We start from the raw sequence: 18,905 nt of genomic DNA, 5'->3' as shown, positions 1-18,905 counted from the left end.
GTTTTTCAAGACAGGGTTTCTCTGTAGCCCTGGCTGTCCTGGAACTCACTTTGTAGACCAGGCTGGCCTCGAACTCAGAAATCCGCTTGCCTCCCGAGTGTTGGGATTAAAGGCATGCACCACCATGCCCGGCTGCAGTGACAACCCTTTAAAGCAGGATTTAGATACTGGATTTAGTCTTTTCTGGGCACGGGGTTTCCATCAGAGGGCAGTTAGCTCCTGAAAGCAGCAGCCAGCATGGCAGGTGAGTGTCTCAATCTGTTTTCAAGTGCTCCCTGTGCCAGACACTAGGTTCGGGTCAGCTGGGAAGGTCCCGTCCTCTCTGATGAGAGCTCCAAGCCAACAGAACATCTGTCATTACCAGAGCTCCTTCTTGAGGGTGAGGACACATGCTCTACACCAAGGGCCCCACAGGGACGAATGACGAGTCCAGTAAGCAGGACCTCATTTCCCGGAGCTCCCGGACCTCCTCACTCTCAGGGCCACAGTGCACCAACAGGATCCTTTCTGCCTTCCAGATGGCACTCAGAGCTTCAGGCACTGCCAACCTGAAGCCAGAAAGGGAAGCTTGTCAGTTCCCTTCCTTAGTCTCAACGAAAGTGGACTCCTTTCTGTGCAGAGAACACAAAGTCGGGTCCACTGCATCCCCCAGGGTCTTACAGAGGGCACAAAGGGTCTGAGTTCCTCTGCCCTCAGGGTCTTACCATCTGAAAGTATAGATAAGAGACATTCACGGGCATACTGCAAAGCAGATTTGAGAAAACTATGTATGTGTGTGATAGACTCTGGGATCCTGACAAAACTGGGCAAATTCAAAACCTTAACCAGCATTTATAAAAGCTTATCCAGAGCTGCTCACTGTGGAGTGCTCGTGTCTAACCTGACTGATGCCCCCTCTCTGATATTGCCCTCGTCTCTCAGTTCTTCGCTCTCTCTGACCAAACATACTGTTTCCATGTCCGAGTATCAGGTCTATGTTTCAAACCCTTTTTCTTACCAATGTATACCAGGAGATTTGATCAAGGCTGGAGGTGTGGCAGCCACAAAAAAAACTAAATTGGGGATATACTTCCCTTCAAGTGACCTCAGTGGCACACTGGGTGAGGGACCAGCTCATTAGGGTTACTCTTCCTTGTATTCTATTTTTTGTGCAGAGCTAGGGACAGAACCAGGGCCTTGTGCATGCCACCAAGGGTGCTTCCAACTGAGTGGTTCCCTCAGCTTCCTTTTTTAATCTCCAAAGCAGGGATTCTCGGCCTTCACATAGCTAACTTGGGTCTCTCCACTGTGGAGGCGGTCCTGTGCACTGTAGGTTTAGCCTTTACTAGATGCTGGCAGCACCCTCTCCTCAAGCCATAACAATCAAAACTGTCTCTAAACACTGCCAAATGCCATTTGCAATCCCTTCTAGTTGAAAACCACTGCTTTAAAAGGAATAAGAGGCAAACCAGGGAAAGGGCTGAGCCCTGGAGTTGAGAGAGCAGGGACTGAGGCAGCCAAGGGAGGTGTGATTAAGCAGACAGGAATGCTAGAGGCGGGTGAGGCTGCCTCCAGATCCTCCCTGGGAAGCTCCATGCAGACCTAAGGGCTTTCTCCACATCTTCAGGAAGGAATTCAAAGCTTAAAGTCTACCAGTGAAGCAGAGGGCAACTATCTGTCCTAAAGAGGAAATAAAAGAGTTTCAACATGCTCTAAAGCACTGTAGCAAAAAGCCACACACAGAAGCACCTAGGAAAACACAGAGCACTGTGTGCCCTGGCCAAACACTAGGAAAAAGAAAGGCCTACCCATTGAACAGGACTTGGGCCAGTTTGAAGAGCTCATGGCCAATTTCAACACTGGATGGCCCATGGCGAGTTTCAACCACCTGGAGACTCTTCTGAATATGGGCAGCAGACTTTAGCCAGTTCCCTGGAGAAGAGAAACGTCTCATTCCGGAAAAGAAACACCATCAGCCTAAGGCTCTGAGGGTGAGGAATGCAGAATGGGAGGGAGAAGAGTGTCGATTCAGATGGCAAGAGAGAACCAAACAGCCAAGGCAAGGGCCGCACTGAACACACGGCAGGGAAGGAGAACTCCGGCCATACCTAAGGTAGCATGGGCCTGGGCCAGGCCGTCTTCAATTTCCCCCAGCATGGTGTGCTCTGCTGACAAGAAGCTCTCAGCAGCCTCCCGGCATCGCAACAACTGCTGAATGGCTTGCTCTATGGATTCAAAGGAAAAATGCCTCACAACAGATACAGACCTAGTCCTGGACACGAGAGACCACGTTGCAAGGTCTCTATCCGTTAGGCCAAAGTGAAAATGCCTCTTTATCTCACAGAGTCAACAGCCGGGTATGCCAGGGAAGCTGTTCGTTGCTTATGTTTTCTCTTTCAGTAAAAAAGGTGTTAGATGAGGCTTCCCCACATTTACCCTGGGCTTCTAACATCCATTTTCCAATACAACCAACTCTACATTCCTCCTGTAATCATTAGTTTTCTTGACTCTAGGCTAAAGGTCAACTTCAGAATGTAGGCTAGAATAGTCAAAACAGATTCCTGCCATGTCAGGCTCTAACATCGAGTTCTGCAAATCCCTTTCTGAAAAGAGAGGAGTCCTTTCTTCCCTCTCTCAGCTCGGGCTAGCTACCGAGCTTTACTCTTGAGTCACACCACGAGCCCAGGGCAGCACTCATGACTTGCTGCTGCTGCTGAGGGCAGAGCAACCTTCTCGGAGCTTAGGTCCTTAAGCTGGGAATCAGATGATGGCATCGGACCTCTGGAGCCACACAAAGCCCATGGAAGTCAGCCAGCCTTTCTGGTGCTCGAGCTGCTAGAACTATCTGGTGCAGCAGACACAGCTTGAACCATCAGGAATACTTTCAGGGGCGTAACAGCTGGTCAGAGTCCGGTCTCACTGGCCTACATAGCCATCTTGTGGCTGGTGCTGGGATAATTAAATTCAAGTCCTCAGTCATTTATTGAGGACTGCTCAGTAAGGCAAGGTGATACCAAACTAAACAAGGGAAGGGCTGAGGCCTAGGGCGAGGGAGCCAAGCTCACCTGGTTTACCGTTTCGGAGAAGCTTCTGGGCCATGCGGACCTGTTGCTGAAGGTCCTGCAGGTGAGAGACTAGCTGGTCCCTGCTGACAGAGTTTGTGCAGGATTCGTCGCTACAGCTCAGCACATCATTTCCCTGTGGAAGTCAGTTCTATTTTTATTCCTAAGCGAGAACAGTTATCAATACTGCATGTTGCATGTACTTGAGCTAAGGGGTCACTGACCTGATGAGGAAGAGACTTCTTCAATAACACATGCAAGCAAGGCCTGAGTGAATTCTAATGAAAGATGCAGCTGATCCCACTCTGAGGTTTAATTTTTGAACAGAATTGATAAGTTTGTAATCCTTTTCACCTTAGCAGCCCCTCTCATCTCTTTTTGGGGTCAGGACTTTAGATGATAAACACATGTATAATGGCTATTTTAAAACGCCACAGGAAAACCAATATAGAAAGCTGGATGGGTGGTGGCAGTGTACAGCAGCACTCTGGAGGCAGAGACAGGCAGATCTCTGAATATGAGGGTAGCCTGGTCTACAGAGTGAGTTCCAGGACAGCCAGAACTACACAGCGAAACCCTGTCTCGAAAACAGACAAACAAACACAGAACTCTGGATGTGGTGACACACTGCAGTAAAGTGGCACTTGGAAACTAAAGGCAGTAGGATGGCAATTCTGAGGACAGTCAGCTATGGAATAAATTCTAGATCAACCCTGCAGGAAGAGAGGAAGAAGCAGAAGAGAGATACGGCTCAAAGGATAATCATCTTACTAGGAATCTATCAGAGAAAGCCAGGTATAGGCCTGTAAATATCACTGTATTTGAAAAGCTGGGACACGAGGATCTCAAGTTTGAGGCCAGCCTGGGCTCTGAAGTGAACTCCAGGTTAGCTGGGGATACAGAGTGGAAGGACGACTGTCTCGAGAGTGAGCAGGAGCGAGGGAGTACTAATGCACAGGGTGATCGGGCCCAGTATGGTGGCACACCTGAGAGAGGTAGCAGAGGGCAGGAGCCAAGGCTACACAGAGAGACGCTGCCTAAAAAACAAAACAAAACAAAACAAAACAAAACAAAACATGCTAGGGAAGGCTTCATTCTTGACCCTTGGCTTTACAACTTTCCACACAACCAATTCCATTTACTTATTCCTAATGAGAATGCCATGCTCTGGTGTGGAGACCATTTTGCATTGGGGCATGAATGTTGAAGACTCCAGTGTCTACACCATTACCTGGCAGTAGCACCCAAGGGTCTGCTCTCATGCTCTCCACTGTGGCTCTTCCCTCTCGGTCAAAGGCTGAGGGAAAACTATGTGGGTCAGATTTTCCCACAGTTACTACAAAGTGTGTCTGATGAGGCCATCACAGAGAGATGGAATTGAACAGACAGAAAATCCACAATCTGAGTCCCCAGATTAAACTGTCTCTGAAACAGCTCCTTGGAATGGTGTTCTCTTAGATGGGGTCTCACTTGAGCCTGGCCTCCAACTTGAGATCCTTCTTCCTCAGCCTCCTGGGTGCTAGGATTACCAGTACCCAAGTACCAGGCCTGATGCACAACTTTTGATGACTTATTTGAGCAAGTAAATTTCTAGAGTTTATGCCGGGCATGGTGGCGCACGCCTTTAATCCCAGCACTTGGGAGGCAGAGGCAGGCGGATTTCTGAGTTCGAGGCCAGCCTGGTCTACAAAGTGAGTTCCAGGACAGCTAGGGCTACACAGAGAAACCCTGTCTCAAAAAACCAAAAAAAAATAAAAAAAATTAAAAAATTTTCTAGAGTTTTTTTGTTTTTTGTTTTGTTTGTTTGTTTTTGTTTTTGGTCCCTTTGTGTAATTTAAGACTTTGTGTCACTTATAAAGAAAATATTAGGAAATACAACCTGTGTTTTGTGCAGGATTGGGCAACATGTAGGAAGGAGTTACAAGAAAGGAAGCAGGAATGGTTCTTCTGGCGACTGACAACCTTTAGCTGGAGCCCCGCCCCTGGGAACAGCAGAGAGTTACCTGCAGGAGCGCTCTGCAAGTCTTACAACAGAAGGCTTCCCATCTGGGTGCTGCAGCTGCTCTCAGTGTCTCAGCGTGACAGGCCCCACAGCGGCAGTCAAAGAAGTACTGAGAGCTCAGCCTCTGCTGCCTCTCGGCCACGCCCATCCGGCTCTCGTGAGGCCCTGGAGAGAGATTACCCACAGTTCCTAGTCACACCAAGAGAGTCAAAGCCTACTCTACTGAGGGGCTGGGCTAGTCATCATGTGACTGGCATGGTGGTGCTGGGTTGGGGTTCTGGCTCAGTGATAGACACTGGCCTAGCCTATGTGAGGTTGGGTACTCTGTCCTATCATCTCAGAAAAAACAACAAAACATGGGTGGAAGTGGATATGTTTCCAAGCTGCTGGGGCAGGAAGAAAGAAGCCAAGCAAGTGCTCCTCGCTCTTTTCCAGGATAGGCTGTCTACAAGGCTTCGGCATGGAGGGATATGGCTCACTGCCCTCAACGGGCTTTTTGATTACAGCCAGAAGACTTTTTTATTGGCCCAAGGATGCATTGCCCTTTCCAGGAAAGACTCAGAGGATGAGCAGAGGCACTGGGCCCATACCTGCTGATTCCTGTCCCCTTATCCTTTTCATGTGAGGTGTGAGGCACAGCAGGGTAGTGGAAAGAAAGGCTGGCTCACCATAGCAGTGCAGAATCTCCTGTCCTTTTGCAATCCTCTGTGCTGCCCGGATGGTGGCGACAGTGCCAGTGAAGGACACACTGGTGTTGGGGCTGCAGGAGTGGTTCAGGAGGCTGACAACAGGGAAGATGCCTGTGGCAAGGCGTATCTGCCTGCTGTTGGTAATGATGCTCTCCTTAGACCCTGGAAATGCAAGAACAGAAGGAAATGTGCGTCAGGACATTTGTCCTGTCCTTGTCATCTATTCCTCAGAAGATGAACTGAGCAGCTGGGCTTGAAGCCCATCTGAGTCATGGCTCTGCAGCCGGATCCGATAGAAATCAGATGGAACATGACTCATCGCAAACTCTGGTCCCCAGGAAGCAAAGTGAATGAGCACACAGAAGTCCACTGGAGCCTAACCATTATGCCTGTGTGCCACTTAAAACCCCAAGACTAGAATTTATAAAAAAAAATAATCAAAAAGGGATTACCAGTAGGGTGCTTTCTAGACAGTTTCATAATACTTGTAGGACGCAGAACCATAGCCCTCCTGAGATTATCTCCCCACGATGTTTGAAGTCTAAGTGCTTTTGGTTTAACTGCTCTTTGGTTGGCTATTAGAACGAGCATCCTGTCAGTGTAGCTCAGTTTATTTACTTATGCACCTTAAGTGTGTGCGAAACCCCGCAGCCTTCTTCATCCTACCCCTTGTCTAAAATTTTTGGAAACTGCTCTGCAGTCTCAGGTAAGCAAACCGTCTGTGCATGTTTTATTGAAGGCAGTCTTATGCCCCAGACAACCTTTTTTGTAGTACAGTCAGCTAGCACGACAACTGCAAGAAGGAAGAAAGGGGCCTCTAGGCAGTGATGCCGGTCTCTATGAACTTCCATTCACACATATGTGAGTTCCTCATACCATGTGTACAGCTATGCTTAGTTAGGTTAGATTTCTGTTGCTATGGCAAAATCTATTTTAAAAAAAGCAAAGGAAAGGTAAGCTGAGGGATGCATGCTTGTAATTCTAACATTTGAGAGACTGGGAAGAGAGGCTCAGCCTGGGCCATATAACTGATCTTGGCTTAAACAAAACCAACCCCCCCCCAAAAAAAAACAAAAACAAAACAGGCAGCAAAAGGTGAGTAGGTTAACAAAAGTTAACAGTGGTCAAGGCGTTGGCAAGTGGACCTGGGAGACATGTAAGATCCAAGCTCTAACAGCCTACCTGCTCTTTAAACAAAATGCTAATTGATTTGGTTATGGAGTTTCTCAGGCCAAAGCAGTTCAGAAGCAGAGAACCTCCACATGGGGAACACACAGCAGGGTTTTCTGGCAGTGGCAGGATAGTGATAGACCAGAGGAGGCAGAAAACAACTGTGTGAAACACAACAGCCTTGGGGCACACAAAAGGCCATCCCCACTCCAGGTTCATCACACACACAACATTTCATTTAACTAGAGGCTTCTAACTGCATACCTACGAGGTCTTTGTAATAGACAAACATATGCCAGAAATAGTTTTGGTACATGTAAGATCGGCTACCTAGAAAGGGTTAAATTATGATCATAGCTTCGGTTTAAGCAGGAGGGAAATAATATTTCCAATAATCTGGGTGAAATGTGCAAAACACTGACTCTTAAAGGCAAACGGTTTTGTAAAAAAGTGGGAAACGATCAGACAACTGTGGTGTCACTGTCCGCGTGCCAGGAATCCTAACTAACCGCTTATCAGAAGTAACTAGTCTGGATACAAATGTAATGAACAAAGGAAACACCACGAACCATCATGTGAAAATGTTCGACAAAGAAAAAATTAAATGTAAGAATTATGTTGTCTCTCCGCAGACAATCCTATTATCTGTTGCTATGGGGGACAGGGACAGGCCATGTAAATACAATTCACAGGGAATCCAAATGACTCAATTTTAGTCAATAATTCTACAAACTGCATTAACATCTTTCATCAGAGCGTCTCTAAGTGCTTAGCTGGTTTGAGTGCCTGTCCGCGCCTCCAAAGCCTACCTTCTGGAACATGCGCTAATGAGCACTGAGAACGGTTAAAGGTAGGCAGCAGGAAGGAGCCGTGCAGGCACCAACAATTTGTCTTCTGAATAATCAGCGTCTGCATAATTAAAAGTTGACTTGCATTCCCAACTACTGATAACTGGCAGGCTCTATTAGAACAGTTGCTAAAATTTTCTCAGAAAAAAATGACTGCAACCCAGTGAGTAATGTCAGCTTCGTGAGTTATTTATAGATTCTCCTCCGGCAGAGGAAGGCTCAGGAACTGAGTAGGGTGCTGGTGTCAGAGTTGAATGTCTCTCTAATTATTTCTAAAAAATTGAGTATTGATTTTTAAAAATTACTCAATATTTCGCATTAGTCACCTATTAGTGGATAATAGGAAGAGAGAATATGTATGTACCATATCAGCTGCAGTTAATAGGTGACATTTTGCATATAAAAATGAGTGATTCTTTAGCAAAAGTGTACCTTGGATTGAAGTGTCCCTGGCACATTTCAAATGGGATTTAAGTAAAAGAAAAACGATAGAAGGACTCATCCGTACTCCCAGGACATAGCTACCTGGTTAAGTGCTCTGCAAAGTGAGAAGAGTGAATAGTTATCTGGTAATCAAGGGAAAGCCAAGGGCAGTTAGCTGGCTCAGGACCACTCAGAGCCTGAGCAAGGCTTGTTAAGACAGGAATTCTGATACAACACAGATGTGCCCTTCCCACAGGGACAGAACCACGCACACCTGTACTGTGGCCTGGACACTCATCAGTGGCCAGACCTACTCCCTGAGATGGGAACAGAGAGAGGCTTTTGAGGAACTCTGATTAAAAAGAATTTATGCAAAGATAATAAGATATGTTCTCATAGTTCTTTGTCAAAGTCTATCCTAGTTAACACTGTAATCCTTCTTCTGTGCCATTAATGAAACAGCTGCTAATGAAATTCAATGAGAACATTCAACTGGGAGGTGTTGGAACCCAGGGAAACAATAAAAAGGGATATAACAAGATCAGAACTACGAATAGACTGAAACAGAATCAGATGGTAGGGAAAAAAGGAAGCTAACATTGCTGGTGGCACGTAATTGGTACAGCTCACCTGGAGGGCAAATCTGAGGTATGTATCAAGTGCCTTGAAAATGTTCGTATGAAAATATTCTTAGCACTTAGCTTGTTTCTATTATTAAAAAAAAACTAATTAAAATTACAAAAAGAATACATGGTAGTTATGTAAAAATTAGAATCTGAAAATTACAGAGACGAGGACAGTTATTTAAATTACAATTAGGCAGGGCCAATGGTTTTGTCATACTGTCTTTGAAGTGGCCCCTTCTAGTTCTATGTATAAAATTATTACTGTTGTTATTATTCGGACAGGATCTTGTTATGTAGACTAAGCTGGCCTTGAGCTCACCATCCTCCTGCCTCTGCCTCAGGCTCATGAGTGCTGAGATTGTAGCCTGAGACTGATGTCCATATAGAAATTTTTACATAATTTATGGCAAGGGCACATGGTGATTTCTAAGCACTTCTTTTTATATTATATGACATGGCCATTTTTAAAAAAAATCTAAAATGCATTATAAATGTATTAAAAAAAAGAAAACCAGTCAGGCAATGGTGGCGCACGCCTTTAATCCCAGCACTTGGGAGGCAAAGGCAGGTGGATTTCTGAGTTCGAGGCCAACCTGGTCTACAAAGTGAGTTCCAGGACAGCCAGGGCCATACAGAGAAACCCTGTCTCAAAAAAACAAAACAAAACAAAACAAAGAAAGAAAACCAACTATCTTAGTTACGGTTTCCGTTGTTGACATACAACATCATAACCAACAACTATGGGGGAGAAAAGGGTTTCTTTCCTCTTACAAGTCTCATGTGACATGCCTTCCCTGAGGAAGTCAAGGTAGAAACCTGAGACAGAAACTAAAGCAGAAGCCATAGAGGACTACTGCTTTGTGATTTGTTCAGCCTGTGCTTTTATATACCCCAGGCCATCTGCCCAGGGTGACACCATCCTCGGTGACTTTCCACATCAATCATTAGTGAGACATACCTACAGGCCAATCTTATGAAGGCATCTTCTCATTTAAGATTCCTTCTTCCAAGACATGTCTAGGTTTGTAACAAAAACTAATCATGACATCAACAAAATAACTGCCAATCTCATAGACAAAAAAATTATATACATATATATATATATATACACACACACACACACACATATATATATCTTTATTTAACTTCTAGAGAGAGGATATAGACTATCATTTTTAAGTTTCATGAAGAGGGTGTGGGTGTAGTTCAGTTGCTAGGCAAGGATCAGGCTCTGCATATGTTTCAGTATGGAATGTCTCCTTTATAAAATAGAATCATTTGTTTTATTAGATATCTTGAGTTCTGCTATTTCATATTAACACCAATACCCTGGTTAACTTGTAATTCTATTTTTGTTTTGTTTTGTTTTGTTTTGAGACAGGGTTTCTCTGTGTAACAGCCCTGGCTGTGCTAAACTCACAGAGATCCTCCTGCCTCTGCCTCCTGAGTGTTGAGACTAAAGGCCTGCCCATTACACCTGCTACTTGTGATTTTTGACACGCCCAAATCCTCATATTATTGTTACAGCAGTCATTGTGACTGGAACACAGAAGGATCTTTGTTTTTCAAAACAGGGTTTCTCTATGTAGCCCTGGCTATTCTGGAACTTGATTTGTAAACTGGGCTGGCTTCAGACACAGAGATCTACCTGCCTCTGCCTCCTGAGTGCTGGGATTAAATATGTACACCACCACACCTGTCAAAAATACATTTTCTGGGGCTAGCAAGATGGCTTAATGGGTAACTTTCCATGTAAGCCAGATGCCTGTCCTTGTCTCAGTGCTGGGGCCATGCTTATGTGGTGGCTGGCATCAGTAAGCTCGGTAAGCATAGGGCAACATGAGAGGCAGAAATAGAATAACCATCTTGAAGTTCATGTACAAAGTGTAGGGCAGAAACAAGAGACTGCCTCAAAAACAGGTAGAAGGGGAGACTCCGCTCCTGAAAAGTTGACTCCTAACCTGGATACATGTGCTGTGGCCTTTCTACAGCCCCTCTTTCTTTCTTACACACTAAAATTTAAAAAGCTTTTTCCCCTAGAATGAATGATGGGCTATTTCAAAGTTTCCTAGTACACTGTTGTTGTACCTTGTGAATAGTGTTCTTAATTCAAAGACACAGATGACCTCAAAGAAGATAGTAGCAGCCACTCCTATTGCAGAGATGTTTGGATATTCCTCTATCTATTCTGTGCGGCAGGAGCAGATGTCATGATGTATGTGAAGGTCAAGAACAGCCAGTGTAGAAGATGTTGGTTCCCTCCTTCTACCATGAGGGTCCTAACGACACAACCCAGGTCCTCGTGCTCATTTCTGCAGTGCATATACTAAAACTGGATGTAAAGAGACAATTAGCATGGCTCCTGTGCAACTGTGACATGTAAATTGGTAAAGTGTTTCATATTTTTTTAGCTGGGCAGTGTTGGCGCACAACTTTAATCTAAGCACTCGGGAGGTAGAGGCAGGCAGATCTCTGAATTCAAGTTGAGCCTGATCTACAGAGTGAGTTCCAGAATACCCAGGGCTATGCAGAGAAACCCTGTCTCAAAAAAACAAAAACCAAACCAAATCAAGTGAAAACTCAGGCCTTCAGGCTTAGAGGCAAACACCTTTACTAGCAGAGCCAGCTTCCTGGCCCAGATTTGGATATTTTGTAGCAGTAGCTCAAAGAGCCAATGAAGGCAGAAAAGAAAACAGACACTTGTTGGGCCCTGCTAATTAAGAACAAAGTCTATCAGTGTCTTGATAGCCTTCTGAAGAGTGGCTCAAAATGGGGGCTTCCCTTAGCAGCAGGGCTTCTCCTTCTCCTTCTTTGTCTGGGGAGCCTGAAACCCCTATACCCTCTGCCATACATAACCTTGGTGAAATCACTGCTACCCTCTCAACCCCCTAAGAAACCGGTCAGCAAGCACCTGAGATTCCTGGAATGCCTCCCCATGCTAATGAGGCATCTCAGTACGTTAGGCTTCAGCCAATGACCTTTGTCCACCCAGGATATTCCTATCTTCTTCCCTAAGAGTGGATAACCTATGATTTACTTCCAATAAAGTGTATGCATACAAGCTCATCTCGAATAAAAAACTATGTACAGGCTAAGATTGTCAGAGAAGGTCTTTGCCTAGAGCTGTAACACTAAGAAGGTCCTTGGAGAAGGCCCTCTCACCCATCTCCTCCTGACCCCAGCATTCACTCCCAGCTGGACCGGGATGCTGCAGAATTCCACTCACTCTGGACTCCACTTCATCCTTCCAGCCCAGTGTGCAGCAGCGTCTGGACACCCTGAGAGGGAAAAGTGTGAGATGCGGAACCACAGATAGACCCCAAAATGTGTACCACAGAGACTAACTTGAAATGTGATTTAACAGGACCATAGGCCACATAAATGCCAGCTTTCAAATCCTACTGCTTTAAGATGGGGAAAAGATCTACGTCACAAAGAATACCTACATATTGTATAAATTGGCAGCTGAATTAAGATCTGTAGACATATACACACAAAAAGGATGGCAAAATCTGGACAGTGTAATGTGAAAGTCTAAAGAATAAGCTTCTATAGTGTAGTTAGGCTAACAGAGTATTAATCTGTCAATAAATCCTAAGTTTAGGCAACATCTACCTCCCTCCCTCCCTTTCAGCTTAATTAACTAGAAAAGGAGATGGGGAGATGGCCCAGCAATGAAGAATACTTGCTGCTCTTCCAGAGGACCTTGGTTTGATTCCTAGCACCAGGAAGTACTTATAAGTGTCTGGAACTCCAGTTCCGAGAGATCTGATGCCCTCTTCTGGCCTTCATGGGCACCAGACATACATGTGCATAGACATACATGCAGGCAAAACACTCAAATATATAAAATAAATATTTTTTGTCTGTTTGAGACAGGGTATGTCTATGTCGTCCTGGCTGAAATGGGCTTGCTATGTAGAACAGGCTGACCTCCAGTTCACAAAGATCCTCCGGCCTCTTTGTCCCAGATGTGAGATTAAAGGAGTGTGCCATCACAATGAGGGAGGGGGAGAAAAAACAAAACAAAAGACCCCAAACAACAACAACAACAACAACAACAACAACAACACCTTAAAAGGACTTTTCTTTCCTTTGTGCATGTCTGTGTGCTCAGGTGTGTGCTTGCCTGTGGAGATGATCACTCTCCATCCTGCACAGTAAGCCAGGGTTGCTCTCCTGAACACACAGTTCAGCTAGTGTCTAGTATGGTTAGCTAGGGCCCGTCTGACTCCGTTGTCCTGGAATCTCAGGCAGGCCACCATCATTCAGCATCTGCCTGGGTGCTAGAGATCTGAACTCTGGCCTTCATGCTCACACATCAAGTGCAATGCCCACTGAGCCATCTTCCCAGGCCCTTAAAGGCATCTCTGGATAAAATGGAAACCACTTAATAAGAATACTAGAAATGGGGCTGGAGGATAGCTCAGCAGTTAAGAGCACTGACTGCTCTTCTGGAGGTCCTGAGTTCAAATCCCAGCAACCACATGGTGGCTCACAACCATCTTTAACGAGACCTGATTCCCTCTTCCGGTATTTGAAGACAGCTACAGTGTACTTACATATAATAAATAAAATAAATCTTTCAAGACAAAAGAAAAGAATACTAGAAATGGCTAGGGAGATGGTTCAGGAAGTAAATACTTGCCCCCACTCCTAAGAACCTGAGTTTGATCTCCAAGACACACATGGTAGAAGAGAATTGACTTATGAACCTATATTATAGTGTATATACCACACACAACATGAGTAAATGTTTAAAAATACTCTAGTTTTAAATTTTTAATTAATGGACTGGAGAGATGGCTCAGTGGCTAAGAGCACCGACTGCTCTTCCAGAGGTGTTGAGTTCAATTCCCAGCAACCATATACCTGGTGGCTCACAACCATCTGTAATGGGACCCAATGCCCTCTTCTGGTATGTCTGAAAAAAGCAATGGTGTACTCATACATAAAATGAATAAATACATCTAAAAAATTAATTTGTTGCTATTATTATTACTGTTGTTGTTATATTTATTTATTTGAAACAGGATCTTACTATGTAGCCTGGTGGGGATCTCACTATAGACAAGGTTGGATTCAGGGATCTGCCTGCCTTTGTCTCTTGAGAGCTAGAATTAAATGCATGTGCCACTACCACCTGGCTCTGGCTCAAGTTTTTAAGAGATGAGTTCTCATGTAGTTCAGACTGACCTCAAACTTGCTGTATAGCTAAAGCTGTCTTAGACTCCTAATCATCCCATCTCCACCTCCCAAGCTCTGGGTTCACAGAAATGTGCTCAAAGCTTCTCAATAGCATAATGATATATAAGACGGCTGTGTTTTCCTTTTAGGTCACTGGTTTGTTTGATGCCAGTCTTCTTTTATAGTGTTTTTCTCCTTAAACATTAGCTCTTGAAATACCAATAATGTAAGTAAAAACCATTTCTGACTTACCTGTGTGACATATGGACGTTATTGCCTGGGCATTACACTGCAGCTGTAGCATGTGTCGCAGCATGGCTACTCCCCAAACAGTCAAATCTGCACACATTCCTGGGGTCACTGCTTTCAGCTTGGGGGACTTTAAAGTTTGGGCCTGTACGCTGGCGGCTTTGAGTTGTCTGCACAGTGCGGAGACACTGATGGCACAGATGAATCTGTGTTCTGGGCTATGTTTTTCAGTATGAGGCAAAAGGCTGAAGACAGCATTATAATTACTTCCATACTTTCCATTGACATTGCATCCAGGAATTGGGGGTTCACCTAACTTGCTCTTCTCTTCACTCCCTCCCTGACTTGTGTTATCAAATGCCTTGACCAGATTCTTGCTTTCAGGTAAACAGGTGTCTGTGCTACCAGCCTTGTCACAAAGCATCCTTACAACTCTATCAACATCTTCAAATCTGGCTAAAAGAGTCATTCGCAGGGCAACATGGCAGAAGACCCCGAGTGTGAGGAGCAGCCCCCCAAGAGAACACTCTGTGCTATGGTAGAGGTCCCATGCCTGCTGCATACATTCCTGGCTGCAATACTTGGCATAGCTGCAGCTGCCACAAGGTACTGTGGCCAAAGTGTGCTTCAGACATCGGTGACAGTAGAGGTCTCCACTGGTAACTCTGGTATCCCACTTGTTCTCTAGGCAATGATGAGGTCGTGGCATTTCTCCTGGGATAAGGACACTTACAAAAGCATCTTCCTTCACCAGCAGTTCTCCTGGGAGAATGTCTTTTGTGGCAACTAGATGGCGGCCTTTCAAAGGGTGTGTGCATAAGCTGACAGAGAGGGATGCCCCAGAAATCTGTTTGTTCTCTTCCCCCAGGGCTATATCCTCAAAGGCATTGGTGAGAGCTGCAGGGAAGGGTTCTGGGAGAGTCTCCTTTTCTTGGATCTTTATTTTCAGATGCTGGACATTCCTTTGCAGAGTCTGATAGGAGGAAAGCACCAGGCTTGGCTTGGCAGTGAGGCTGCTTTCGAGATCACTGATGCTCTGTCTTGCCTCCTGGAGTCTCCCCAGGTTCACCAGGCATTCTGTCTTACGCACCATCATCTTGGGCCGCAGTCTTTCAGGATACCCATGCATACCTGCTTTCACTATGTCTTTAAGACATGCCTGAAAACAAAAGGAAATTCCAGGATGACCTTTGCTTTCCACTCTTCACTATGTACAGAAAACTATGAGCATGAAAAGGATCATTGAAAGTGGACAACTTCAGTCGAGAGCTTAGGTCTTAAATTACATCCTGTGTTCTGCTTTGAGATCTTTCCTTTTTCTCTCTTCCTTCCTCCTCCCCACCCATTCATTTCCTTCTCTCCCCTCCTCCCCTCCTTATGCTGGGGATTGATCTCACCTCCTGAGTGACCTTTTAATTGAGTGACACTAATACTTGTTTATAATATTATGTCTGATTTGTCTTATTAAACAGCCTGGCTTTGTTTGTTTGTTTGTTTGTTTGTTTTTGAGACAAAGTTTTGTCTCAAAACTTTAACCCTAAACTTTAACCCATAGAACTCTCTCTATAGATCAGGCTGCCCCAAACCCATAGGCCTGTCTTTGCCTCCTAAGTGCTGAGATTAAGCCTGTCTCACCATGACTGGCTCAATAGTTCCATTTTTTTAAGAGGAGAAAAGTCTTAGAAAATTAAGAAGGTAGATTTTGCTGGGCTTGGTGACACATCCATTTAACCCTAGCACTCGGCAGGCAGAGGCTATCAGATCTCTGTGAGTTTGAGGCTAGCCTGGTCTATATATTGAGTTCTAGGACAACCAGAACTACATAGTGAGATTCTGTCTCAAAGGAAAAAAAAAAGGAATATTCATGGAGTAAGAGGCTAGGTGTGATCTTATGCAGGCAAGCTAGGTTTTTCAATGTCTTTGTTTCTTATCTGAAAAAGAGATGACTCATCAACAGGTCATTTTAGGATGAGATAAATTATATATCTAAAGTGATGAAATGAACTCCTGGATATGTTCAATAAATGGCCACTATTATTAGAAGTAAAAGAGATGATCAATATAGGGAGGGGATAAAGGGAGAATTCTTCCTAAGTTTTTCTCCACTTGTCCTTTGGATCTACAGTCAGATTCTTGGATCTTTTTTTCATTATTTAGAGAATACTTTGATAGTTTCTGTAATCAAACCCCTGTAGATAAGTCTGAATATTTAATACAGTGCATTACTTCTGTATAAATGGAAAAATGAAGTTTAATGTGTCTAGACTAATATGGCTGTTAATTTCTGTACAGTACCAATTTAAAATGATAAACTGGGATACTTTTTTTCCAAAGTTGACAGCACAGCTAAAGTATACAACAAAATTTATATAACATGTAGTCAAATATTAGCAGTGTGCTATGCAGCAGCAGCAGTAGCAGCTTTTCTAGGTTCTGTGGCCATCTGAACAAAATCAGAGACATTCTGCCCACTCTATTTTTTTAAAAAAAGGAAAATATATAAAATCCCAGATTATTAGATTTTTGTTTTTTAGGTTTTAGTAGCAGCTCTGACCGTCCAATATTGACTATGTATCCCAGGTTAGCCACAAACACATAGCATGCCTCAGTCTTCTACATGTTAGGAATACAGTTGTGCATCACCATGCCCAGATAGATTCTTGTTCTTCTATTTGATTTGAAGAACACTGAGTGTGAACATTCAACTATTCCAACAGTCCTTAACTCCAGTGTGTAACCAATTTCTGTAAAATGCACACACGTGGAATACTTTCCTGTCCTTAAGGACCTCTATCACACACGTCAAATAGCTCATAGGCATCTTCCTGAAATACAGATCTGATTTGTTTATTCTTTCCAGATAGAATTTCTCTATATAGCCCTGGCTGCCTAGACTCCCTCTGCAAACTCAAACTGACAGAGATCCACCTACCTCTGCTTCCTGAGTGCTGGGATTAAAGGCGTGCACTAGTGCCTGGCCATAGATCTAATCTTTGTCATTTCCTAACTTAAAATCCACGGACATAATGCTCCACAGTTGATGATGTTGCAGCAGTTAGGGGATGAGAAGAAAGCCACTTACATCAGCTACCTCACTGATGCCCCTGGGCGGGGCTGGGCACCTTTCCTTTCACACTGCCCATGATGACTTCAGAAGAGCTGTATCATCAGAGGAATAAGCTCAAGCGTGGGCTATTATTTAATATCTTCTTTCAATTATGTTTATGTGTTTTGCCTGCATGTATGTCTGTGCTTTCTGCCTGTAGAGGCCAGAACAGGAAGTCAGACCCCTTGGAAATGACGTTACAGCCTATTGTGAGCTGCTATGTCGGGGCTGGGAATCAAACCCAGCCTCTGGAAGAGCCATCAAGCCATCTTTCCAGTCTTTGTGCCTGGCTTATTTAGAAGAAACAAATGAACAAGGTAATATCTGGACACATTTGGAATCTAAAATACTATTAGCAGCACATCTAGCTGATACGGACACAGAAGTGCTGGCCCATTGGAACAAATCCATGCACTGTGGACAATGACATAGCTTCTTCTTGTCAACTAACACTATTGTTTGTGGTCACCTATGAGAGGTAACATGAGTCAGAAGATAGAATGGGTCTGGGTGGATATCAGTGTTTGCAAGCTAGCTGATTTCAATGTGTGCAGAAGAACAGAGAGGAGCTCATTTTCCACTGAAGCCACAGGCAGGACACCAGGTTCTTCAATACTCACTTCATACTGACCCAGATGGAAGAGCGCTGCAGAGCGATTGGCATAGCACAGTGAAATGTCCTCAGTGTTAGGCCTTGAATGAGACACTCCCTGAAAAACAACGAGATGGTCACAGGAATAAATGGGACTCTGCATCTCAGATAATGAGGGATCTACTACTAAAGACTGAATAGAATTGGGAAAAAAAGAATACTGAACCTTCTGTTCCACTTACTTCCCATTAGCAAACCTCTGAAGATCAATGAGGAAATGAATACAGCAGTGTCAGTGTCTGCCAGTTCACCCAGGATCCTGCTGCCTCAAGAAGTCCAGTGTAAATGGATCAAACTCTTTTTTTTTTTTTAAAGAATTATTTATTTTATTTATATGATTACACTGTAGCTGTCTTCAGACACACCAGAGAGGGCATCAGATCCCATTACAGATGATTGTGAGCCACCATGTGGTTGCTGGGAATTGAACTCAGGACCCCTGGAAGAGCAGTTGGTGCTCTTAGCCACTGAGCCATCTCTCCAGCCCTGGATCAAACTCTTAATGTAACAAATGAAAGTGTAATAACTCTGGAAGAAACTATGAAGAATCAAAGTAATGCTGGAGGGATCCCTTTCAAACTCCAATAAAGAAACCCAGATATTGTTAGGTGTGGTGGCACGTGCCTTAATCCCACCACTTGGGAGGTAGATGAAGGAAGACCAGAAGTTCACAGCCAGAAGTTCTGCTACAAAGTTGAGGCTATCCTTGGCCACATGGAACCAGTCCATTAAATTAAAAAAAAAAAGAAATAAAAAAAAATGAATAAGAAAAAGTAAAACAAAACCAACCAACCAACCAAACAAACAAAAAACCCTAATAAGCCGGGCGTGGTGGCGCACGCCTTTAATCCCAGCACTCGGGAGGCAGAGGCAGGCGGATTTCTGAGTTTGAGGCCAGCCTGGTCTACAAAG

The 18,905-nt window shown here is 44.4% G+C and overlaps 1 protein-coding gene and 1 non-coding gene across 5 annotated transcripts in view; one reads left to right on the top strand and one right to left on the bottom strand.

Annotated features, from left to right (window-relative positions):
• Nucleotides 1–18,905, bottom strand: part of Smyd4 (SET and MYND domain containing 4) — a 49,233-nt gene continuing 30,328 nt past the window's right edge. For 2 of the 4 annotated variants that reach the window (XM_029484211.1, XM_029484212.1), the window contains exons 4-11: nt 17,962–18,051; nt 14,239–15,394; nt 5,712–5,894; nt 5,045–5,208; nt 3,045–3,177; nt 2,088–2,204; nt 1,788–1,911; nt 69–548 (exon numbers count right to left, since the gene is read on the bottom strand). In XM_029484211.1, coding sequence (XP_029340071.1) covers nt 395–548; nt 1,788–1,911; nt 2,088–2,204; nt 3,045–3,177; nt 5,045–5,208; nt 5,712–5,894; nt 14,239–15,394; nt 17,962–18,051 — 2,121 coding nt within the window. In that variant the 3' untranslated portion in view covers nt 69–394. Of the gene's footprint in view, nt 549–1,787; nt 1,912–2,087; nt 2,205–3,044; nt 3,178–5,044; nt 5,209–5,711; nt 5,895–14,238; nt 15,395–17,961; nt 18,052–18,905 lie in introns of all 4 variants that reach the window. The other 2 variants (XM_021176973.1, XM_029484213.1) reach the window with 2 other exon arrangements.
• LOC115032616 lies at nt 11,102–11,206 on the top strand. Its single transcript, XR_003838256.1, has one exon. It is a non-coding gene; the product is annotated as a U6 spliceosomal RNA (small nuclear RNA).

The sequence above is a fragment of the Mus caroli genome, chromosome 11 (assembly GCF_900094665.2).
Source record: "Mus caroli chromosome 11, CAROLI_EIJ_v1.1, whole genome shotgun sequence".
NCBI lineage: Eukaryota > Metazoa > Chordata > Mammalia > Rodentia > Muridae > Mus > Mus caroli.
Note: the sequence above shows the minus strand (reverse complement) of the source record. Positions and strands in the feature narration are given on the sequence as shown.